Raw genomic sequence first — 21,051 nt, forward strand, 5'->3', positions numbered from 1 at the left:
AAGTGTAAGTGGGCCCTCAGTGTTGGGAGCGCTTGGTGTTGGGGGTGTTCTCACACTAATCAGCCCTGTAATCGCAAACCACAGAATCACAGGTTCCCTGTAACCTTAAAGAGGAAGTAAACCCTGGTGGGTTTTACTTCCTCTTTTGCTCCCTGCAAACCCTGCAAATTAAAAGCATAATGGGCTAGTATGCAATGCATACTAGCCCGTTATGTGACACTTACCTGTAAACAAAGCCCGCGCTGTCCCCTGTGCAGGCCGCGTCCATCTTTGCCCCTCTTCCTTCTGGGGCCGTGGACTCCAACTCTGTGACTGGCTGGAGCCGCGTGACGACATGAGCGGGAGCCGTCAGGCACGGCACACGCTGGGGAAGAAACGGCATGGAGGTCCATTTCTTCACAGCGATGACGACATTGGCACACTACAAGTGAAATATCTCCTAAATGGCGCACGTTTAGGAGATATTTTCACTACCTATAGGTAAGCCTTATTATAGGCTTACATATCGGTAAAAGTTAAACAAAACAGTTCACAATCACTTTAACTCTAATGCCGCCACGGTCGGATTTTACGATGAGAAATGTTGGATGTGAGCTTGTTGTCGGAAAGTCCGACCGTGTGTATGCTCCATCGATCATTTGCTGTCGTACTTTCCGCCATCAAATGTTTGATAGCAGGTTCTCATATTTTCCGCCAACAAAACTTTGTTGTCAGAATTTCCAATCATGTGTACACAAGTCTAACGCACAAAAGTTCACGCATGCTCGGAATCAAGCAGAAGGAGCCGCAATGGCTATTGAACTTCTTTTTTCTCGGCTCGTCGTACGTCACCACGTTCCCACATTTGTAATTGTTGTTTGTGTGGTCGTGTGTATGCAAGACAAGTTTGAGCCAACATCCTTCCAACAAAATTCCACGGTTTTGTTGGCAGAAAGTCCGATCGTGTGTACAGGGCATAAGGGTTCATTCACACCAAGCTGGCCTGTTGTGCATCTTAATCCAAGCACATTATAATGTGTATTATTTAAACCACTCATCCTTAGGTGGACATCATATAACATCCTGGACTTTAAGTGGTGATATCTACAGCTACAGGCATCATCCAGATATCTTTTTTTTTTCCAGCAGGCAATTCTCTGCAATGTAAATGCAATCACAGCAGCTGTTTATCCGCTTTATTGCTTTTACAGGCGGCAGGAAGGGGCATTTACCCCCTTTCCGCCTCTCTCCGTTGTTTCTCTGGTCTCTCCCGTGTGATCTGAAAGCCTGACATCGATTATTTTTTTTTTTATCTCATGCTTTCCAGCATTGAGGAGAGAAGTGGGGACTTATAGACCCCACATCTCTCCGTAAAGAGGACCTGTCATGCCCTAGTCCCATTACAAGGGATGTTTACATTCCTTGTAATAGGAATAAAAGTGATTAAAAAAGGGAAAGTGTAAAAAATAAAATAAACAATAAAAACATTTTAAAAATTAAAGCGCCCCCATACCCTCGAGCTCGCATGCAGAAGCGAACACATACATAGGTCGCACCCGCATATGTAAACAGCATTAGAACCACACATGTGAGGTACTGTTGCGAACATCGAGCAAGAGCAATAATTCTAGCAAAAGACCTCCTCTGTAACTCTGGTTTCCTGTAAAAAAAAATTTTAAGACGTCGCCTATGGACATTTTTAAGTACCAAAGTTTGGCACCATTCCACGAGTTTGCGCAATTTTAAAGCATGCCATGTTAGGTATCTATTTACTCGGCGTGACATCATCTTTCATGTTATACAAAAAAATTGGGGTAAATATTGTGTTTTTTTTTTTTTTTTAATTCATGAAAGTATTTTTTTCCCCCAAAAAATTGCGTTTGAAAAACTGCTGCGCAAATACAGTGTGACATAAGAAATTGCAATGGCCGCTATTTTATTTCCTAGGGTCTCTGCTAAAATAAAATAAAATATATATACACACACACAATGTTTGGGGGTTCGGAGTAATTTTCTTGCAAAAAAATTATTTTTACATGTAGGAGAGGAATGCCAGAATTGTCTTGGGTTAGAAGTGGTTAATGTAGCTTTTTTATTTGACTGGGCTGCCAATGGCCCACAAAGGAAGGGCTGCTCAGTTAGTAACATGTTACTGGTAAAGCTCTTTTGTGACTTCTTAAGCATATGTAATCAGTTTGGCGCTGGCAATATGCATTTATGTGGCCTCTCGGTGGATGGGCCTTAACACTGAGTGCCCGCATATATGCAGCCCTGTGTAAACTACTTTCCTTGTTTAGAGTGTGCTCCGTGCACGCTCCCAGCACAGCAGCCGACAGGGATAGGTAAGCTCCCAATGCATACTTGCAATTGGAAGCTTTCCAATCATGTGACCACTGTGACAGCCAATCACAACGGTCACATGACCCTGCCTCCACCTCCCAGCATCTAAAACCTCTTAAAGGGCCAGGAGGCACTGGTGCTAAAGGTTTAATGTCCACAGTCTGGGCACAGATGCACACTAACTTGCAAATCAGAATGGTCCCATAGCAAATTTTTGATTAAACCTCATGGAAATCAAAGTTTAACTAACTGGGCAATAGCCAAGTGGTTTAAGAATGCCATATGAATTAATCTGGGGTGGGGGGGATAGCATTTGCCTCCATGGCTGCCATTAAGAACTCTTTTAGCTCTCCAGAGTCGTTGACCACTGACCAAAACCGCTGCAATTTGCCAGACATCAACAATTCAGGTCAATGTCTGATGGATTGACAATTTCAGTATGTTCATTACAGAGTGGCTGAAATTAGGCTACACGTTGGGAACATGCCTGCAGAGAGGAGGATTTTAATCATATCTCTTGATGACAGTAACAGGGGTAACAAGTGTAACTCAAAACCTGACTGCTATATCCACCAGTTCTCGCTTTTTCTGGAGTTCTTCTTCAAATCATTCAGCTATAAGAGATAGCAATCACCATTGTAATTTAGGAGTAAATGTGTCGTTAGATAGCTACGTTTATTAATAGTTTAAGTAGTTCAAATATTTTAGTTAGCAGGTATGCCTGATGTTACTCTCGGGTAGGCTTGGGAGTGCTTATAAGTGTGTGAATAAGAATACTTGAAGACAGAAAGTGTGTTTACAATTGGCTCACAAAGCACCCTTGTGTCTCTTCATTCATATTCATCACTCAAAAGAATTTCAGACTCCTCACCTCATTTTCATTCACGGTATATCCTTGGCAGCATGATATCTACACATGACAAGCTGCAACATGGTGAGGCTGGGGCAAGCTACAAATATGCAGTAACTCTGAAATGTTGGAGGCACGCTACCTGTTTCACACTCTTTACACTGGGTGTGTGGCTATACTTCCATATAACACCTGTTTCTTATTACACCTGGCACTCATAATCACAAAGGGCAGCCAATTGGTTGGCTGAACCAAGGTTTATGATAATGCAGCCTTTTACATTCTACCCAATCATGTCCCTTGTATCAATAAAAATTGTGTTATCTACATAACATTTCACATGACATCACTACTACTAACAGCAATGCACATATTATTGTATATTTTTTTTTTTTTCATATTTTTTTCTTTTGAGAATTCTTGTAAATTACAGAAATGTCATTATGGACCAAAAAAAAAAGAAAATATAGGCGCACACACCACTATCAGAGATCTGGGACATCACTTCATTAGCTGACCACGATGGAGCCGAGCGCAACAATGAAACCCCCCCTCCCCCAATAGGTGTGTGATGTTTAGAGAGACACAATGGATGGGTGCAGCATGTCAGGCTCCATGTCAGTCTCTACAGCATGAACCAATCAGGGTTTACTTCCTCCTTATAGGGGCAAAACGGGGGTGTAGAAAATGGAAGTCGAGGCATTTAGCCATTAGTAGGTGTTCCCAGCTATCGGAAGGGTCAGCTCACAGCAGAGTCCGGCCTTTCTGCAAGAAGGGGATTTTTCTGGCACCGGAATGAGACCCCAGAGTCAGAGGAAGACCAAGGAGATTATTGTATATTTTAATGGATAATTTACATATGTCACTCAACATCTAATATTCATAAATGTTGATTTACTAAAACTGGAGCGTGAAAAATCTGGTGCAGCTCTGCATAAAAACCAATCAGCTTCCAGGTTTTTTTTTTTGGTCAAAGCTTAACTTCTTAAGCTGAAGTTAGAAGCTGATTGGCTACCATGCACAGGTGCACCAGATTTGCACTCTCCAGTTTTAGTAAATCAACCTCATAGTATCTATAATTTTGGTTATGCTAAATCACAAAAAAAATTATGGATTGGGAGATTGTGAACATTTTATCAATTTAACCAACCTTGATATCAGTGAGCGGACAGAGCATAAATTAAATTGTTTATTTATAAGAAAATTAGGGCCAAAGCTCTTTTGGCCCTACTTCTCCTATGGGTCACAAGCGTGCACTTAGTTCTGCACTCCTATGACCCGTATTCAGCCAACAGTGAGCTTAAGTCTGCTGTTGAGTGACGTCACTCAGCCAGTCCAGGTTCTTGAGTGATCCCAACTTTACTGTCAGGATTCACCCAGATGCCTGGACTGGCAGCTGGCTCAGCTTCTCAGTGGCCTGCTGAGAGCCTGAGCCAGCTGCTCGCTCCCACTCCACAGCCGGGTTCTCCAGTGGGTGCTGCAGGGGCAGAGCATAGAGCCAATGACTGACCAGCTCTCTGCACATTGAAGACCAAGAGCTGAGTGATCAGCAGTCTTTGATCGCTCAGTTCTTGTTCTAGAGGCGGCGGGTGACAGATGCAACATCGGAGAGATGCTGCATCCACCTAGTTTTGTTAAAATCTCTCACTTCTCTTTTAGGTTTCCGAACCATTAGGAATCTAACTGCCATAATTCCTGACTTTACCACCCTCCTCCCTCTAAGCCTACTTTTCCTGCTGCTATAAGGGCCTCACTCTTCTTGTTGCATTTTCTGTTATATTAGATAAATGAAAACTCCAGCTGTCAGAGTGACATATCCTCTTTGATGGTTGTGGAAATTTGATGGAGATGGAATGCTGGCTGCAAACATTTTACCAGAGCAAGGCCCAGGATATATACGAAGCCATATAGTGTTTCAACCCTCTAGCGTCTTCCCAATAATAAAATATTAGCTTTGGGCAGATTAATACTGTGACGGGAGTCACTTTGAGCAGGGGGCTGGTGGAACCCAGAATCCCTTGGAGAGGTTGGGAAACCCTTGCTTCAGCTCCCCATGCACCTTCTATGTCTAAGTCACCCTGTGTCTATTAGAGGCACAGGGTGACTGAGAACCCTAGTCTGATCTGTACTAATCGGACTCACTGTAAAACCATACTGGAATGTTGTATATACAGTGACTTGCAAAAGTATTCAACCCACTTGGCTATTTACCAATTTTGTTACATTACAGCCTTTAGTTCAATGTTATTTTAATCTGAATTATATGTGATGGATCAGAACACAATAGTCTAAGTTGGTGAAGTAAAATTAGAAAAATATATACATAAAACTATTTTTCAGAAATAAAAAACTGATAATTGGCATGTGCGTATGTATTCACCCCCTTTGTTATGAAGCCCATAAAAAGCTCTGGTGCAACCATTTACCTTCAGAAGTCACATAATTAGTGAAATGATGTCCACCTGTGTGCAATCTAAGTGTCACATGATCTGCCATTACATATACACACCTTTTTGAAAGGCCCCAGAGGCTGCAACACCTAAGCAAAAGGCACCACTAACCAAACACTGCCATGAAGACCAAGGAACTCTCCAAACAAGTAAGGGACAATGTTGTTGAGAAGTACAAGTCAGGGTTGGTTATAAAAAATATCCAATTCTTTGATGATCCCTAGGAGCACCATCAAATCTATCATAACCAAATGTAAAGAACATGGCACAACAGCAAACCTGCCAAGAGACGGCCGCACACCAAAACTCACGGACCGGGCAAGGAGGGCATTAATCAGAGAGGCAGCACAGAGACCTAAGGTAACCCTGGAGGAACTGCAGAGTTCCACAGCAGAGACTGGAGTATCTGTACATAGGACGACAATAAGCCATACGCTCCATAGAGTTGGGTTTTATGGCAGAGTGGCCAGAAGAAAGCCATTACTTTGAGCAAAAAACAAAATGGCACCTTTTGAGTTTGCGAAAAGGCATGTGGGAGTAGAGATGTGAAGGCCTGGAAAAAAAAACGGGTAAATTCGGGGAAAAAAAAACGTTTTTTTCCTGAAGGCTTTTGTTTTTTTCCCAAAAATTGGAAAAATTGAAAAAAGAAAAAAAAATTGTGGAATATTTTATTTCAACATGATGAATAAAATATATTAAGACAGGGTGTTCAAATATTTTCCAAATCATTTCTAAAAAAAAATGTACGATATCAGATTATTCTAACTTCTGTGCACTGTGAGGACAAGCAAGTCCTAGGTAACAAACTGAACCCTTTAATGCAAGAACAGTATGCATTTCTTCCTTTAGGAGGTGCTGTGCTGCTATTGTAAAAAGAAAAAGGTTTCAGTTTTGCTTTTGCATGTGGGTGTGTTTGGTTTGTTCTGTCCTCTTCACTAGGCCTCAAAAGCATTGGAAGAAAATACAGAGCAACAAAAAGGACCTGAAAGTATATACTTAATTAAAAAAGGTAAGCGTTTACATTTATCTGATTCTGAATCCAGAAAACGGAATCATTTAGCTACATTAGTTTATCTTTATAAACTTTTGTGTAAATAATAATTTAATTACCAGTAATCTGGTTCTTCCCCCACTCCCACACACAACCATAGATTAGTGTCTTTTTGCAAAGATGACTTTCAATCTTAAAAAGCCAAAAAAGTGCTAATGTAGCATTTTTTTTAAATTTTTCCAAAAATTTCCCGTTTTTTTCCCCCAAAAAAACGAAAAAAACAGTTTTTTTCCCCGAGCTTCAAAATTTCCGGAAATTTTACATCTCTATGTAAAATGTATGGAGGAAGGTGCTCTGGTCTGATGAGACTAAATTTTAACTTTTTGGCCATCAAAGAAAACACTATTTCTGGCGCAAACCCAACACATCGCATCGCCCAAAGAACACCATCCCCAAAGTGAAACATGTTGGTGGCAGCATCATGCTATGGGGATGTTTTTCAGCAGTTGGGACTGGGAAACTGGTCAGAGTTGAGGGAAAGATGGATGGTGCTAAATACAGGGATATTCTTGAGCAAAACATGTACCACTCTGTGTGTGATTTGAGGCTAGGACGGAGGTTCACCTTCCAGCAGGACAATGACCCCAAACACACTGCTAAAGCAACACTTGAGTGGTTTAAGGGGAAACATGTAAATGTGTTGGAATGGCCCAGTCAAAGCCCAAACCTCAATCCAATAGAAAATCTGTGGTCAGACTTAAAGATTGCTGTTCACAAGTGCAAACCATCCAACTTGAAGGAGCTGGAGCAAGTTTTGCGAGGAGGAATGGGCAAAAATCCCAGTGGTAAGATGTGGCAAGCTCATAGAGACTTATCCAAAGCGACTTGGAGCTGTGATAGCCGCAAAAGGTGGCACTACAAAGTATTGACTTTAGGGGGGTAAATAGTTATGCACATTGACTTTTTCTGTTATTTTGTCCTATTTGTTGTTTGCTTCACAATAAAAATAAAAAAATCTTCAAAGTTGTGTGCATGTTCTGTCAATTAAATAATGCAAATTCTCAAACAATCCATGTTAATTCCAGGTTGTGAGGCAACAAAACACGAAAAATGCCAAGGGGGTGAATACTTTTGCAAGGCACTGTGTATATATATATATATATATATATATATATATATATATTGTATATTGTCTAGGGTTGTCCCGATACCGATACTAGTATCGGTAACGGCACCAATACCGAGCATTTGCCCAAGTACTTGTACTCAGGCAAATGCTCCCGATACTTCCGCCGATACCTGGAAGTCAGCTGTGATCGGCGCATGGGGGAGATACAAGCTTCTCCCCCAGCGGCTTTTACCAGCTTTAGTGACATACAGCGGTGATCGCTCACAGCTGACTGTCACTGCATCCTCCTCCATGACCCCTCCGTTCCTCTGTCCCCCTCCGCTGTCCCCCTCTGTTCCTCTCTCCTTCCCTGTGCCTCTCCGCTGTCCCCTGCATTCCTCTCTCCTTATCTGTCCCCCTCCATTCTCCCCCTCCGTTCCTCTCTCCTTATCTGTCCCCCTCCGTTCTCCCCCTCCATTCCTCTCTCCTTATCTGTCCCCCTCCGTTCTCCCCCTCCGTTCCTCTCTCCTTATCTCTCCCCTCTGTTCTCCCCCTCCGTTCCTCTCTCCTTATCTGTCCCCTCCGTTCTCCCCCTCAGTTCCTCCGTCCCCCTCCTCCTTCCTTTGTGTATGGATAGAGTCAGCTGACTCTGTCCATTCACATAACTGAAACATTGTAATCTCCTGTGATTACGATGTGTCAGTTTATGAATGGAGAGGAGCCGCTGTCTTCTCTCCATTCATTCTCAGTGCAGCTGAGGCTGCAGAGAAAGGGACTGGGGAATCTCTATCCTCTGTCTCTTTCTCTGTCTCAAGGGGGAGATATCAGAGGTCTGTTAAGACCCCTGATATCTCACCAAAGCCCCCCAAAAGGGCTGATTAAAAAAAAAAAAAAAAAAAAAACAACAATAAAGAATAAAAAAATATTATTGTAAAAAATAAAAATTGTAAAAAAAAAAAAACACATACACCGTTCACCCCCCCCCCCCCAAAAAATAGCAAAAAAAAAAACTGTCACGTGACATTAAAAAAAAAGTATCGGTAATCGGTATCGGCTAGTACTTGAAAAAAAGTATCAGTACTTGTACTCGGTCCTAAAAAAGTGGTATCGGGACAACCCTAATATTGTCTTATACTGTTGTGGGCTCTTTGCTGGGTGTTTTGGGGTGTGGCTGTATTCCATTGTTCTATTGTTTCTGTCTGCCATGGGAGAAAAGTATTATGGGATGTGTATGTGTGTTTGCTGTGAGGGAGGGGGATTCCTCCAACAGCTCTCCCACTGATTGGACAGTCTACCCCACCCTGAATGTAAAGGGAGGGGGGATTGTCCAGAGTGTTACCTCTGTGTTTCAATAAACAGTTCATGTTCCAGCCTTGTAACTGCACTAGTCTCGTCTGGTTCTTGGTTACAATATTCGGCTGTAAAATCTGATATCTGAAGGTCCAGATTGGAGGAAGCAGTGTACTGAGGGAAGCACTCAAGTGGAGTGCAACGGGGATCCGTTACAAATATTTTAAGGTGAATTGGGAATCATATCTGGTACCTCTCTGAGTCCTCTACCTGTGGGATTTCCCCTTCCCTAAGCCCCATACTTTCTTAGGATAGAGATTCTTCAATAATAGGATTCACTTGTTGAGCCTATTGCTAGTGAAAACAGATATTGCATCACAGACACCAACTATGGTAGTTTTTTTGAGGCTGTAATTATACTGTTGGCTGGAAAAACAACACCTGCTAAAGAGGTCAAAGATTTTATTGGCACCCCATGGCCATCACTGCTGGGTTGAAATGGGGGCAATGGAACTAACAACTTTGTCCAATTTGGCATAGCAGATATGTGGGATAGACAAGGGTGGTCTTCTTTCATTACTAATGTCTTAGAGGTATGTATATAGCCAGAGGGTGCTTTATCATACCAATCCAACGTTATTTCGTTTTGAGAGGACTACACCTTTTTTTTTAGCCATCATGTACATACATAGAGTCAGTAGCTTATGCCGCGTACACACGATCGGACTTTACGGCAGACTTTGCTTGGTGGACTTTTCGCCGGACTTTGTCGGCTCCTTGCGCCGGACTTAAAAAGGGACGGACTTGGACACACACGATCACTGCAAAAGTCCGCTGGTTTGGAACACGGTGACGTACAGCACGTACGACGGGACTATAAATAGGAAGTTCAAGCCCCACTACGGCACCCTTTGGGCTCCTTCTGCTAATCTCGTGTTTATCTCGTGTTAGTAGAAGTTTGGTTAGAGACGATTCGCGCTTTTCACACTTCAGCTTATTTCGATCATTTTCTGCGGTTCAGTTTGTGCTTGTGAGGTTTGTATCTGCTTTTCAGTGCGTGTTGGTCAGTTCGTAACCTGCCTTGCAGGCCGTTCTGGTCCGCTCGTTCCTGATTTTCAGGTCGTTCTTCATAGGCCTTGCTGTTCTTCAGTGCGTTTGTTATAAGTTTGTTTGTTTGACCAGCCAACCATTCTGAAGCCATGTCGCGTGGACATACTCGTTCTCGAGTTTGTGCTGCTTGGGGACTTGGTGTTGGGGTTAATACTTTGACCCGAGTCCAGTCCATGAACAGGGCGAGGAGGAGTTCATGGATGAAGAATTGGTTGCGACAGCGTGACCAATTTTCGCATATGCCTTTGCTCCGTGAGCTCCGTGAGAATAATCCTGAGGATTTCAGGAATTATCTCCGGATGACGGACCCCGTTTTTGAGCGTCTGCTGGCTATGCTGACCCCCTATATCAGCAAGCAGGATACCTGCATGAGGTAAGCCATCAGTGCAGAGCAGAGGCTAGTTGCCACGTTACGTTACTTGGCGACTGGGAGAAGTCTTCAGGACTTTAAGTTCTCGACAGGCATCTCCCCCCAGGCTCTGGGGATAATAATCCCAGAGACTAGTTCTGCCATCATTCAGGTCCTGCAGAAGGACTATATGAAGGTAAGTTTTATCCTTTAACATTACATGATATGTATTAAATGTTTGCTAATGTATAGTCTAAATGTCCTCCTTACCTAATTACCATGCTTTGAATATGCTGTGAATGTCCCATTTATCTTCATGCATGCCTGTTTTTGGACATTAATCATTTATTGCCCTACATGCATATTTACATTCAATAACCTCCCCACCATGCAATCCTGGGTCCATTTATATCTCTAGCCTATAGTCCCTTGAACAATGTATATTGTCAGCTCCATTGTACTGTTTGACCCTCCCCCACCCCTCAAATGTTTAAAAATGTCAGGTGTGTTTTTCTCCCTAATTAGATCCCCCTCCCCCACCCCTCACATGTTTTAAAATGTCAGGTGTGTTTTTCTCCCTAATTAGACCCCCTCCCCCACCCCTCACATGTTTTAAAATGTCAGGTGTGTTTTTCTCCCTAATTAGACCCCCTCCCCCACCCCTCACATGTTTTAAAATGTCAGGTGTGTTTCTTAACCTAATTAGAACTCCTCCCCCCACATTAAAATTGATCAATGGGCCATCAGAGGGGGTGATTAATCTTATAAGTGGGCCTTATGTTTTTTCTAATTTAAATAACAAACACACATATTAATAATGTTTGACTGCTGTTGTTCAATAATGTTTTTGTGTAATCTGATATCCAAGTTATGTTTTAAATTCCTTATATTAATTTTATTTTTTTTTCACTCCACAGTTTCCTTCCAGTACACAGGAATGGCAGACTGTGGCCTCCCAGTTCGCTGACCGTTGGGACTTTCCCAACTGTGTCGGGGCGATTGACGGGAAGCATGTCCGCATTGTGCCACCACCGCATTCAGGGTCTTATTTCTACAGCTATAAGGGGTTCCATAGTGTAGTTTTGATGGCGGTGGTCTCGGCACATTTGGACTTTCTGTTTGTGGATGTGGGGAAGAACGGCCGGATGTCTGACGGAGGAGTGTTTGCACAGACCGAGCTGTGCCAGCGTCTCACGACTGGTGGCCTGGGATTGCCACCTGATGACCAGAATGTGGATGAACTCCCCTCAGTTTTTATCGCTGATGAAGCGTTTGCTCTCGGTGAGCACTTGATGAGGCCGTTCCCCCAAAGAACACTCACCCCTGAGAGGAGGGTATTTAATTACCGGCTGGCCAGAGCCAGAAGAGTTGTGGAGAATGCCTTTGGGATTCTGGCCAGCCGGTTCCGTTTGTTCCTTTCAGCCATAAATCTGGCGTACTATAAAATTAATCACGTCATACTTGCTTGCTGCATACTACATAACTTTTTACGTAGACATTCTGCTACATTTCTAACCTCTGTTGGGCCTGAGGCCGGACAAGATCCAACAATGACAGGCCTGGAAATTGGCCGTATTGGCTTGGCCCCCCGAACCGCACGTCAAGTGCGTGAGCGATATGTGAATTATTTTAATGGTTGGGGGGCCATTGCTATTCAAGAAGAGCTTTAATTTTACAGAATAAAAAAAAAAAATTGGGGCAAAAATATCTTGTTTTTATTCTTGTTTGCATTTAGTTTGGTCTGTCTCCTAGTGCACTTGTAGTAGTGGCAAGTGCATTTACCTTTAGTTAATAAGGCCCTTTGTCACTGTAACCACACACAAATTTACTAAACATCTGATTGAGAAATAATCAGCCACACACATTGTAGTAGTAAAAACATTTTACTGTGTGCACATTGAAAGGTGCATTAATTGAAAAAAATTTTTTTTTTTTTTTGGTTTTGTTTTTTTTGTTTTAACAAAAATAAATTATTTTGTAGAAAACTTTATTAAAGGCATATTAAAACAAAAATACACCTTGTTTAAAATCTTCAAAGTCCCAACAGTCTTTTGAAAAACATTTTAAAAAATCAAAGAACTTAAAAAGTTCAACATTTGAAGAACGGTGCTGGTAATGTCACCCTTGTAAATCGAAAATTTTTAATATGCTCAAAATTGAGCATTACAAAAGGGTCAAGTGAACATGTGCTATCTCCCATCATGGGTGAGCAATGTACGTGTTTTGTGTGTGCAATCCCTTTGTTCCTCTCACCACTCAATAATTTTGAGGATGAAGAAGTTGCAAACACAAAACAAGTACATTGCTATCCCATGATGGAAGATAGCACATGATGACACACCGTGTGCATCATAAAAATTTTTTGTGAAGGCAAAAAATTGTTAACAACATTTCTATAAGAAAGAAACTTCACAAGGAAATGAAGAACATGTTTTTAGGCCAAACGTTATTATATTCTGCCCAAAACATCAATCATGTTCTTCATTTCCTGTTGCATGGAGTCCAGGCGAAGTTGCATGGTGTGAATTTGTTCACGCATTTTATCAATTTGGCCATTCCACAGCATTATCTGGCCAATCAGTCTTTGAGCACTGTCTGTGGTGAATGGCTCTGCCGCTTGGCCTTCCACAACCAGAAGCTCACCTAAAATGTGTGAAAAAAACAAGGATTAAAATATGCACGCCTAAATACATTACCTTACGCTGGGGTGTCAGTCACTCACTTGGTGGGGTTGAAAGGTCGCACACTTCCTCCACCTCTCCTTCCTCCAGCTCGTCAGGTGGGTGTGGTCTTGGGCTGGGGCTATCTTCAGCCTCAGGCTGGTGACTTGGGGGGGTCCTGGGATCCTTGGACTGTTGTCTGAGTCTTTTCTCCCCTATGATAAGTCAGCAAAAGGTATAGTTAAAACAGTGTTATTTTAGATTTTTCTAAATAATCTGAAACGTTGGTTAGGAGTTATGGACAATTGCCTTTTTTTGTCCTCCAAAAATTAGAAGACAGGATGACAATTCCCTATGAACAACAATTCTAAAAAATACACATTTTCATGCAAGTTTCACAGATGCAGATACCTGAATGATCTCCTATGTGTATTACCCCTCTAAAATTTCTTTATGGTCACATAGTACACTAGTGCTCGTGAGTCCAGATGTGGAACCAGCTGCTGTGTCCTGTCCTTACATTACACTGAATCATTTTTGAAGAAGCATTATATTTTCCAACACATCTACACCACATCCACAAATTATTTTAATACTTATTATTTTATTTTAATTATTTTAATATTAAAAATTAACAAGACATAAATGTATATGTCCAACCCTGTACCATCGTATTTAGCGGAAAAAAAACGTCAGTTTCTTTTGTATCATGTACACAGAACGGTCTTTACGAACGATGCTGTATAAACGAAAAAAATATGGATGAGCATGCAAGTTAAGTATCTCAATAGGAAAACACAACAAGTACTTACTTTTTTTAAGCAGCTTCTTTATCCGCAAATATTGTTCTGGCTCCTGACTTTTGATGTCAGACCACCGCTTCCTTAATTGTTCTTTAGACCGTTTTGTGCCAAATTTAGCTTCTAGAGCGGTGACAACTGAGGACATTATTTTGTCCTTACGCATATTCGTAGTCATGTGTACGGTCCTTTTTTCCCATTGTAGTCCTCCCTTCTCAATATGGACACCATCTCCACCATCTCTTGAAAAGCCATGTTGGTGGCCTTATATCTCCTCCGGGATGTGGATGGTTGTGGCTCCTCCGCGCTATTTCCACTGATTCTCTCCGCCATCTTTCTCGATATACTCCCACTGCGCAACAAAGAGTGAAGGGGCGGGGACAAATCGTACTAAAGAACGTCAAGGGCGGGCGACGCAGGCGGAGCATGACACATGCGCAGTCTATATAAAGCTATTACGATGGCCTACGTATGTCCGTGCGGAAGTAGCGAGCGTCAGAAACGAAGGTAAGATTAAACGTGGGTGGGTGTGTGTGTGTGTGTGTATATGTGTCCCCTAGATTCTTCACCAAATAATCCTGGGAGTTCTGACTGACATTACAGTTTTGATCTTGTGTCTTGTCTTTCAGCAACAATGAATCCCTTTAAAGAGGCAGATTTTTTGTCGCGACTTATTGACCTATATCAGGAAAAGAAAAACCTGTGGGAGGTCAAACACCCACTATATTACAATAGAGATGTAAGGAAGGCAACACTGGGCACACTTTTAGAATTTGTGAAGACTCGAGTCCCCCAGGCAGACCTCAAGTTTGTGGACAAGAAAATTGGTATCTTGCAAACATGTACAAGCGGGAACACAATAAAATCCAGGAGTCGCTCAGATCCAGTGCAAAAGCTGACCAAGTTTATGTACCCAAGTTGTGGTACTACCACAAAATGTGATTCCTGGATGACCAGACAGAAGCCAGGCAATCACTTTCGACCCTTCTCCCCACCCTTCCCTCCAGCCATCCCCCCACTCTTCCCTCCAGCCTTCCATCTACCTCCACCCCAGCTGAGGAGTCCCAGGAAGAACTGGGCCTTTTCATCCCTGATGAAGTGGATGCGCCCAGCTTCAGCCAGGTATCCTTTTTTGTTGAATTTGTGATTGTGTAAATGTTATTAATGATGTTAACGTGTTAAATTTTGAAGTGCTTAATAAAAAATGACTTCATCACAAATATTAATATGTAGACATATCACTAGACAGTAGTGGCCAAAAATATACTTCTGCATAGGTGTGCGCAGCCTCTTGCATTAGGGTGTGCACCCCAAAGCTCAAATACATATGCATGTGTATATGTACTGATGGTGTCAGTAGGGCAGTGGACAGTGTCATTTTGTTTATTTTCTTTGCGAAAAAATAATTTTCTTTTGTAACATTTTTTTGGGGGATGAAATATCAGTGGTCTAAACAGGGGGGAATATGCACCACACAAGGCGATTAGGGTGTGCTCAGGCACACCCTGTGGGCACGCCTATGTACTTCAGATATTGTTGATCACCTGAAATAATGGTGGTGTCAAATAGATGGCCTTTACTATTTGTGGAGAATTATATTTGCAAGTCATGAGCTGAAAATTGTGTGTGATTGCGTAGCACAAAATTACAACTATGTACCTTTTTTTGACACAGGATGACCTCAGCCAGGAGGAGGCCTTGCCCAGTGGGAGAGAGGAGGAGGCTGTGGCTGGGCCAAGTAGAAGCCACACGGAGTGTCAAGTGCCTCCCCTCCGCATTCTCACCAAAAGGCCCAGGAGAATGACCCAAACTGAGGAGGAATCCCTAGCCCTCATACGTGAAGCAAGCCAAATCCTGAGTACACCACCCAATGCAGAGGAGGCGTATGGGACATATATGGCCACCAGATTGCTGGAATTGGAAAAGGGGCAACGCCTCCTCTGTGAGGGTTTGATTTTTCAGGCCTATCAGAAGGGCTTGAGAGGGGAGCTTACTGCTACCACGTATCTGGCCGATGAAGCCACTCCTCCTCCTCCTGCCCCAAGTACACCACCAGAGGCCCAGCCTCTGAGGAAGGCTGCAGCGAAGCGTGGAGGGAAGGCTGCAGAGAAGCGTGCAGGGAAGGCTCCACGGAAGAGTCGAAAGTGATTGCCTGGCTTCTGTCTGGTCTGACTGTGCTCCCTAGTCGCAAGATATCAATTTTCTTGTCCTAAAACTTAATGTGTGTCCTGGGGGACAAAAGGCTTCACAGATTCTAAAAGTGTCTCCAGTGTTGCCTTCCTAATTTTTTTTTTTTAATAAATGTATTTTTGGGTTACCTTACATTATTGACTATGTGTTTTGATTCCAAAACGACATTTTTTTTGGGAGTAGGCAGGTACAGGTCAAAAAGACTATGGGGTTTATTTAATAAAAGCAAATAGATTGTGCACTTTGCAGAGGGCAGTTGCCCTCTGCAAGTGCAATTGCTCCAGAGCTTAGGAAATGAGGTAAGGCTTGACTTTGCAAAGAGTACCCAATCCTGTGCAAGGAAAATTCAAAAAACAGCATTTTTGCTTGCACATGTTTGGATGATGGAAGTCAGCAGAGCTTCTGCTCATTTACTAAGCTCTGGAGCAACTGCTCTTGCAGAGGGCAACTGCACTTTGCAAAGTGCACAGTCTTTTTCCCTTTAGTAAATCAACCCCTATGTGTGTTTTTGCCAAAAGGCTAAATCATTTCTAAAATCAAGTGAAAAGTACTAGTGAGAAGTGAACTTTAGAAATTGCACAGCAAGTGCACTTGTTGGAAGTGCAGTCGCTGTAAATCTGAGGTGAAGAGCTGAAATTAGGGGAAGCTCTGCTGATTTTATCATACAATCATGTGCAAGAAAATTTTTTTTTTGGGGGGGGGGGGGTTCCTTGCATGTGCCCCTCGGATCCACAGCGAAGGCACTTCAAAATGCTCTTTCTGTGCAATTCCAAGTAGAATTTGCACTTGTAGTGAAAAATGAATTTGCCGTTGGAAAATAAACCTTCCTATGTCTAATTAACAAGGGACATCAACCTCATTAAGGTTCATTAAAACAACACAAAATATTAAGGTTATTGTGGTAACTTGAAAATACAAAAATAAAATAAAACAAAAAAAGTTTGTATAATTTAGCACACATTGTAAAATAGACGTTGAAAGTGTTGAAATCAATAAAAAAAAAAAGATGAGTCCAAAATCTAATGTAATACTTTATTTATGGAGATCTGGCTTTTTCAAAATATCATATTAGTCATGGCATGAGGATAAATCATGAAGAAAGTAGTTTGTGAGAACTCTGTGTGAATATAAAGCAGAAAAACAACTTCATTCCTCTCGCATTATAAAGAAAAAAAAAGCGCTGTATTAAAAGAGCACAGAAGAGGAATGTGCTAGCTTCAATACGAAGGCTAGTTTTACCAGACCGAGCGCTTCCGTCTTGTAATTGCTTCAGAGCATGCGTCAGTTTGAGTTCGTCGAACTAGCACACAGACGACCGGTTTGTCCACTAGAAAGAAGAGTCCGTCGGATAGATTTAAAACATGTTTCAAATCTAAGTCCGTCCAACTTTTGAGCAAACAAAGTCCGCTGGAGCCCACACACGATCGAATTGTCCGACGAAATCCAGTACGACGGACCAAGTCTGCCGTAAAGTCCGCTCGTGTGTACGCTGCATTAGATATAACCTGAGTTGCTCACTTTAACTGAACAAGTTGCCAGTTCTGCACCCTTGAAAATAATTTTCACATGAAATCCCAAATATTAGTGACAGCAGAGCACAACAGGATAGAGTTGCAGTCTATCACGTGAGTCTTTCTTCATGGGGAAGCAGAGAATGGGATGTTTATCATATCTTTCAGGGACCTAGAACATTGCATGAAAGGGAAAGAATGGGAAGGAAAACATTCTGAATGGTATAGAATTTCCTTTGCATCGACAGGAATTCAGTGTAGATTTTTAGCTTCACTGGCCTTGTAAAAAGCAGCCGCATGGCACTAAGTGTAATATTGTTGCATGACAAAGCCACCTAAAGCCATGCATGTTTTTGTGAAAGCTTCCTAAACATGCTGCTAAATCCTCTAAAATGCGACTTAACTGCTTTGCCTTCCATCAGCACAGCATAAGCAAGGCAACAGCAAATGGACAAACAGAAAATATGCTGAATGGGCAAACAAATAGGCTTCAGCTGGTCTTTTGGTTCACAGCGATGGGCGCTCTGTGAATACCAATCACTGTATTCTCTGCTGTACTGAAAACCCACAATATCTCTTTTCATCCCGCGGGCCCTTTTCACAACAGCAATGGGTCTTTATGTCTTTAGAATGACACCAGCCTCGGTCTGCTTCCGCTATCCAAAGGCGTGGGAGCTGGGAGAAGAAATTCAATCAAAAAACCTTTTACCTACTTCTTTGCAACTGCTGTATCCCTTTTCCACAATGCCTACTTTTTTAATCCACATCGTTTAAAGGAGAACTGCAGTCAGTTAACTTATATCAGCTATGTAAATATCAGTTTATGTGCACTTTCCGTTTTATTTTGTGTGAGCGAAAGCACTAACATAGCTAAAGGTGTTTTTCAGTACTTGATTATAGCTGTTTGCAGATGAAGGTTTGTGTGCTTCAGTGTGGAATAAAACGTTATTGTGTGCATTGGCTAGATAGAATCCCGACTAATCAGGAGCAGAATCGTGATGAAGAAAGGCTTCATCTACTGATACTGGTCCATCGGAGACTTTACTTTCTTCCAAAAAGTGTATCCAAAAACAAGAAAGCAGACAAGGAATCACTTTACACTTTACATATTTCTTCCCTAATTTTGTGTCTTGCTGGCAGTTCTCTATTAATATAAAATGATACGGTGTAAACTGTGTCTGGCAATGGTGGTGACAGGCTGTTTCCTCTTGCACTAATGTGAAAACATTTATTTAACAGCATCTGAATAAAACCTAGTACATCAGACACCTGTCTGCTTGCACTTACCATAATAAATCCTGTCCCCCTAAAAAAAAAAAAAAAAACTTCCTCTAGATTTGTATTTGCATTTGGTGTAAGGATTACACTGCACCTGATTCATATGTAAAAGATTATAATGAGCAGGGCAATCTGATTCCTCCTGTATTGAATTGCATTGTAACTGTACTGTCTGCCCTCATGTTGTAAAGCGTTGCGCAAACTGGTGGCTCATAAGCTGGAAAAGCATAGTTTGCTTATCTTACCTTTGAAAGGCATGGTTCAATCTGGGCCTTTATAGAGCCCCTGTCTTCTTCCACCAAGTCAGCCATCTTATCGGTGGGAGAGCAGCCACCTTTTTGGGGTTCTTTCCATTCTCTCGCTTCTTCATTGCAGTCCTCAGTCAGTTTTGAGAAAATGGCTCCCTGTAAAGAAAATAGTTACTGCTTACCAATCTCATCACTCATGTTGCTAGTCTTCAGTCCCTTAAAGAGCTAGGGTGGCTAAAGAATGCCTTTCTGGGAGTGTTTGAAGCCTGGTCCCCCTCTGTACTTTTTAGTTCCATCTGCCGACCCTACATCACTACAGGCACAGTAATGACATAGGGAGAAGGCGATTAGAACCATGGTGACCTGGAGAGGGCATCTCACACACCTGGAAGTTTGTCCTATGCTGAATAATCTTTAGCAATAATAGATTTTCTGGGAAATAAAGCTCAGCAGTGTGGGCGATGGACAGGTAAGCAATAATTCTTTTCTTTGGAAAGCCTAAAATGTTTTAATCTGGCATTTTAACTTTGATCTATTCATTAACTTTTTTATGTTTTCTACTTTCTGCATAATTCCTGTACACTCCAAAAGACTGTATGTTCTCCAGTGTTTTGTTTACTTCCCTCATTCTCCTAACAAATTGCAAGCTGTTCCACTTTCTATGTCACTCGTTATTGTTCTTCTAGAGTTATCCTCAAATAGTTAACTTTCTAGTCCCCATGATAGTAACAAGTAGAGACAGGTGCCCTTTATGGAGTTATCTGACAACATTAGACCTCTGATGCCTCCTCCTCCTTGATCCCATTCAGCTTACCCAAAAGCTTCTGTCAGGATACTGAAACGCTGAACCCGGAATTAATCAGAGCTAAGCATTTCCAGAACCATCTTAAGGAGAGGATATTAGTAAACAGGCTCAGTACTTTTAAAACATTTTATTTTCTCTTTATCTGGAATAAAATGTTATCAGCCTGCCCATACATGGATCGAAATTCGGCCAGCCCCTGCTGAACCTGCCGAATTTCGATCCATAAATGGCTGGCTTTATTTTCCCACCATTGTTATCTATAGTATGTCTCTGTTTATAAGTGGTATACCAGTGGTAACGGCTATCTGGACTGTGATCTAATGTAATATAATCTATTTAAATAAAGAATTTGTATAAAAAAACTACACCACATATGAACATTTACACAACAAAGTATGTACAACAGCAGCTCTACCAAGCTTTTATTATTGAGTGCTGGTGTACAAATGTCTTGTGTATATCTGGTATTAGACTCTTGTTTAATATAATATAGGGCTTTTCAAATTTTTATAAATCTGTGAAGTGTTCTCATACAGTATGTTGTCTACTTAATGTCATGACTACATTTATCATCATATTCAGTTACATGCAACTACATTTAAATGTATTTATTTTTGCAGATCACTGCTGTTTGTCGAGAGGCTGCACTGTTGGCCCTACAGGAGGACATTCAGGCCCAGTGCATTATTGGAAGACATTTTGACCAAGCTTTAACTATTGTTACCCCAAGAATTCCTGACTCACTTATTAGGTTTTATGAGACCTACCAACAAAAGAGTGGACTGCATAATTTATGAGATTTTTTTTGAAGGAAACCAAACTTTGATTAAATATCCTTATTATAAAAATTAAATGTGTCTATTTTCTTGCATTACTAAAAATATATGATCAATTAATGAAGCTTATTTTGACAGAGAAGGCTAGAGAATGTATTAAACATTAAAAATGGGTACATTTAAATGTGTATACAAAATATTTAATCTGTAAGAGTAACTGCTGAAATGTCACCCTACAGCGATTTGTTTTACGATGGGTGATACTTGACAGATATTGAAAGACAGCGCATTCCAACACTAAAAGCTGTTAATGAAA

The 21,051-nt window shown here is 41.6% G+C and overlaps 1 protein-coding gene and 1 non-coding gene across 4 annotated transcripts in view; one reads left to right on the plus strand and one right to left on the minus strand.

The window, feature by feature from the left end:
• The window catches only part of AFG2A (AFG2 AAA ATPase homolog A), a 621,949-nt gene extending 601,137 nt beyond the window's left edge, over positions 1–20,812 (plus strand). For all 3 annotated transcript variants that reach the window (XM_073603630.1, XM_073603610.1, XM_073603621.1), the window contains one exon: positions 20,580–20,812. In XM_073603630.1, the coding sequence (XP_073459731.1) occupies positions 20,580–20,756 (177 nt within the window). In that variant the 3' untranslated portion in view covers positions 20,757–20,812. The remainder of the gene's footprint in view (positions 1–20,579) is intronic.
• LOC141125052 (small nucleolar RNA SNORA35) lies at positions 3,885–4,007 on the minus strand. The gene has a single exon (XR_012241352.1). It is a non-coding gene; the product is annotated as a small nucleolar RNA SNORA35 (small nucleolar RNA).
• Positions 20,813–21,051: the final 239 nt, after the last annotated feature.

The sequence above is a fragment of the Aquarana catesbeiana genome, linkage group LG01, assembly GCF_042186555.1.
Source record: "Aquarana catesbeiana isolate 2022-GZ linkage group LG01, ASM4218655v1, whole genome shotgun sequence".
Taxonomy (NCBI): Eukaryota; Metazoa; Chordata; class Amphibia; order Anura; family Ranidae; genus Aquarana; species Aquarana catesbeiana.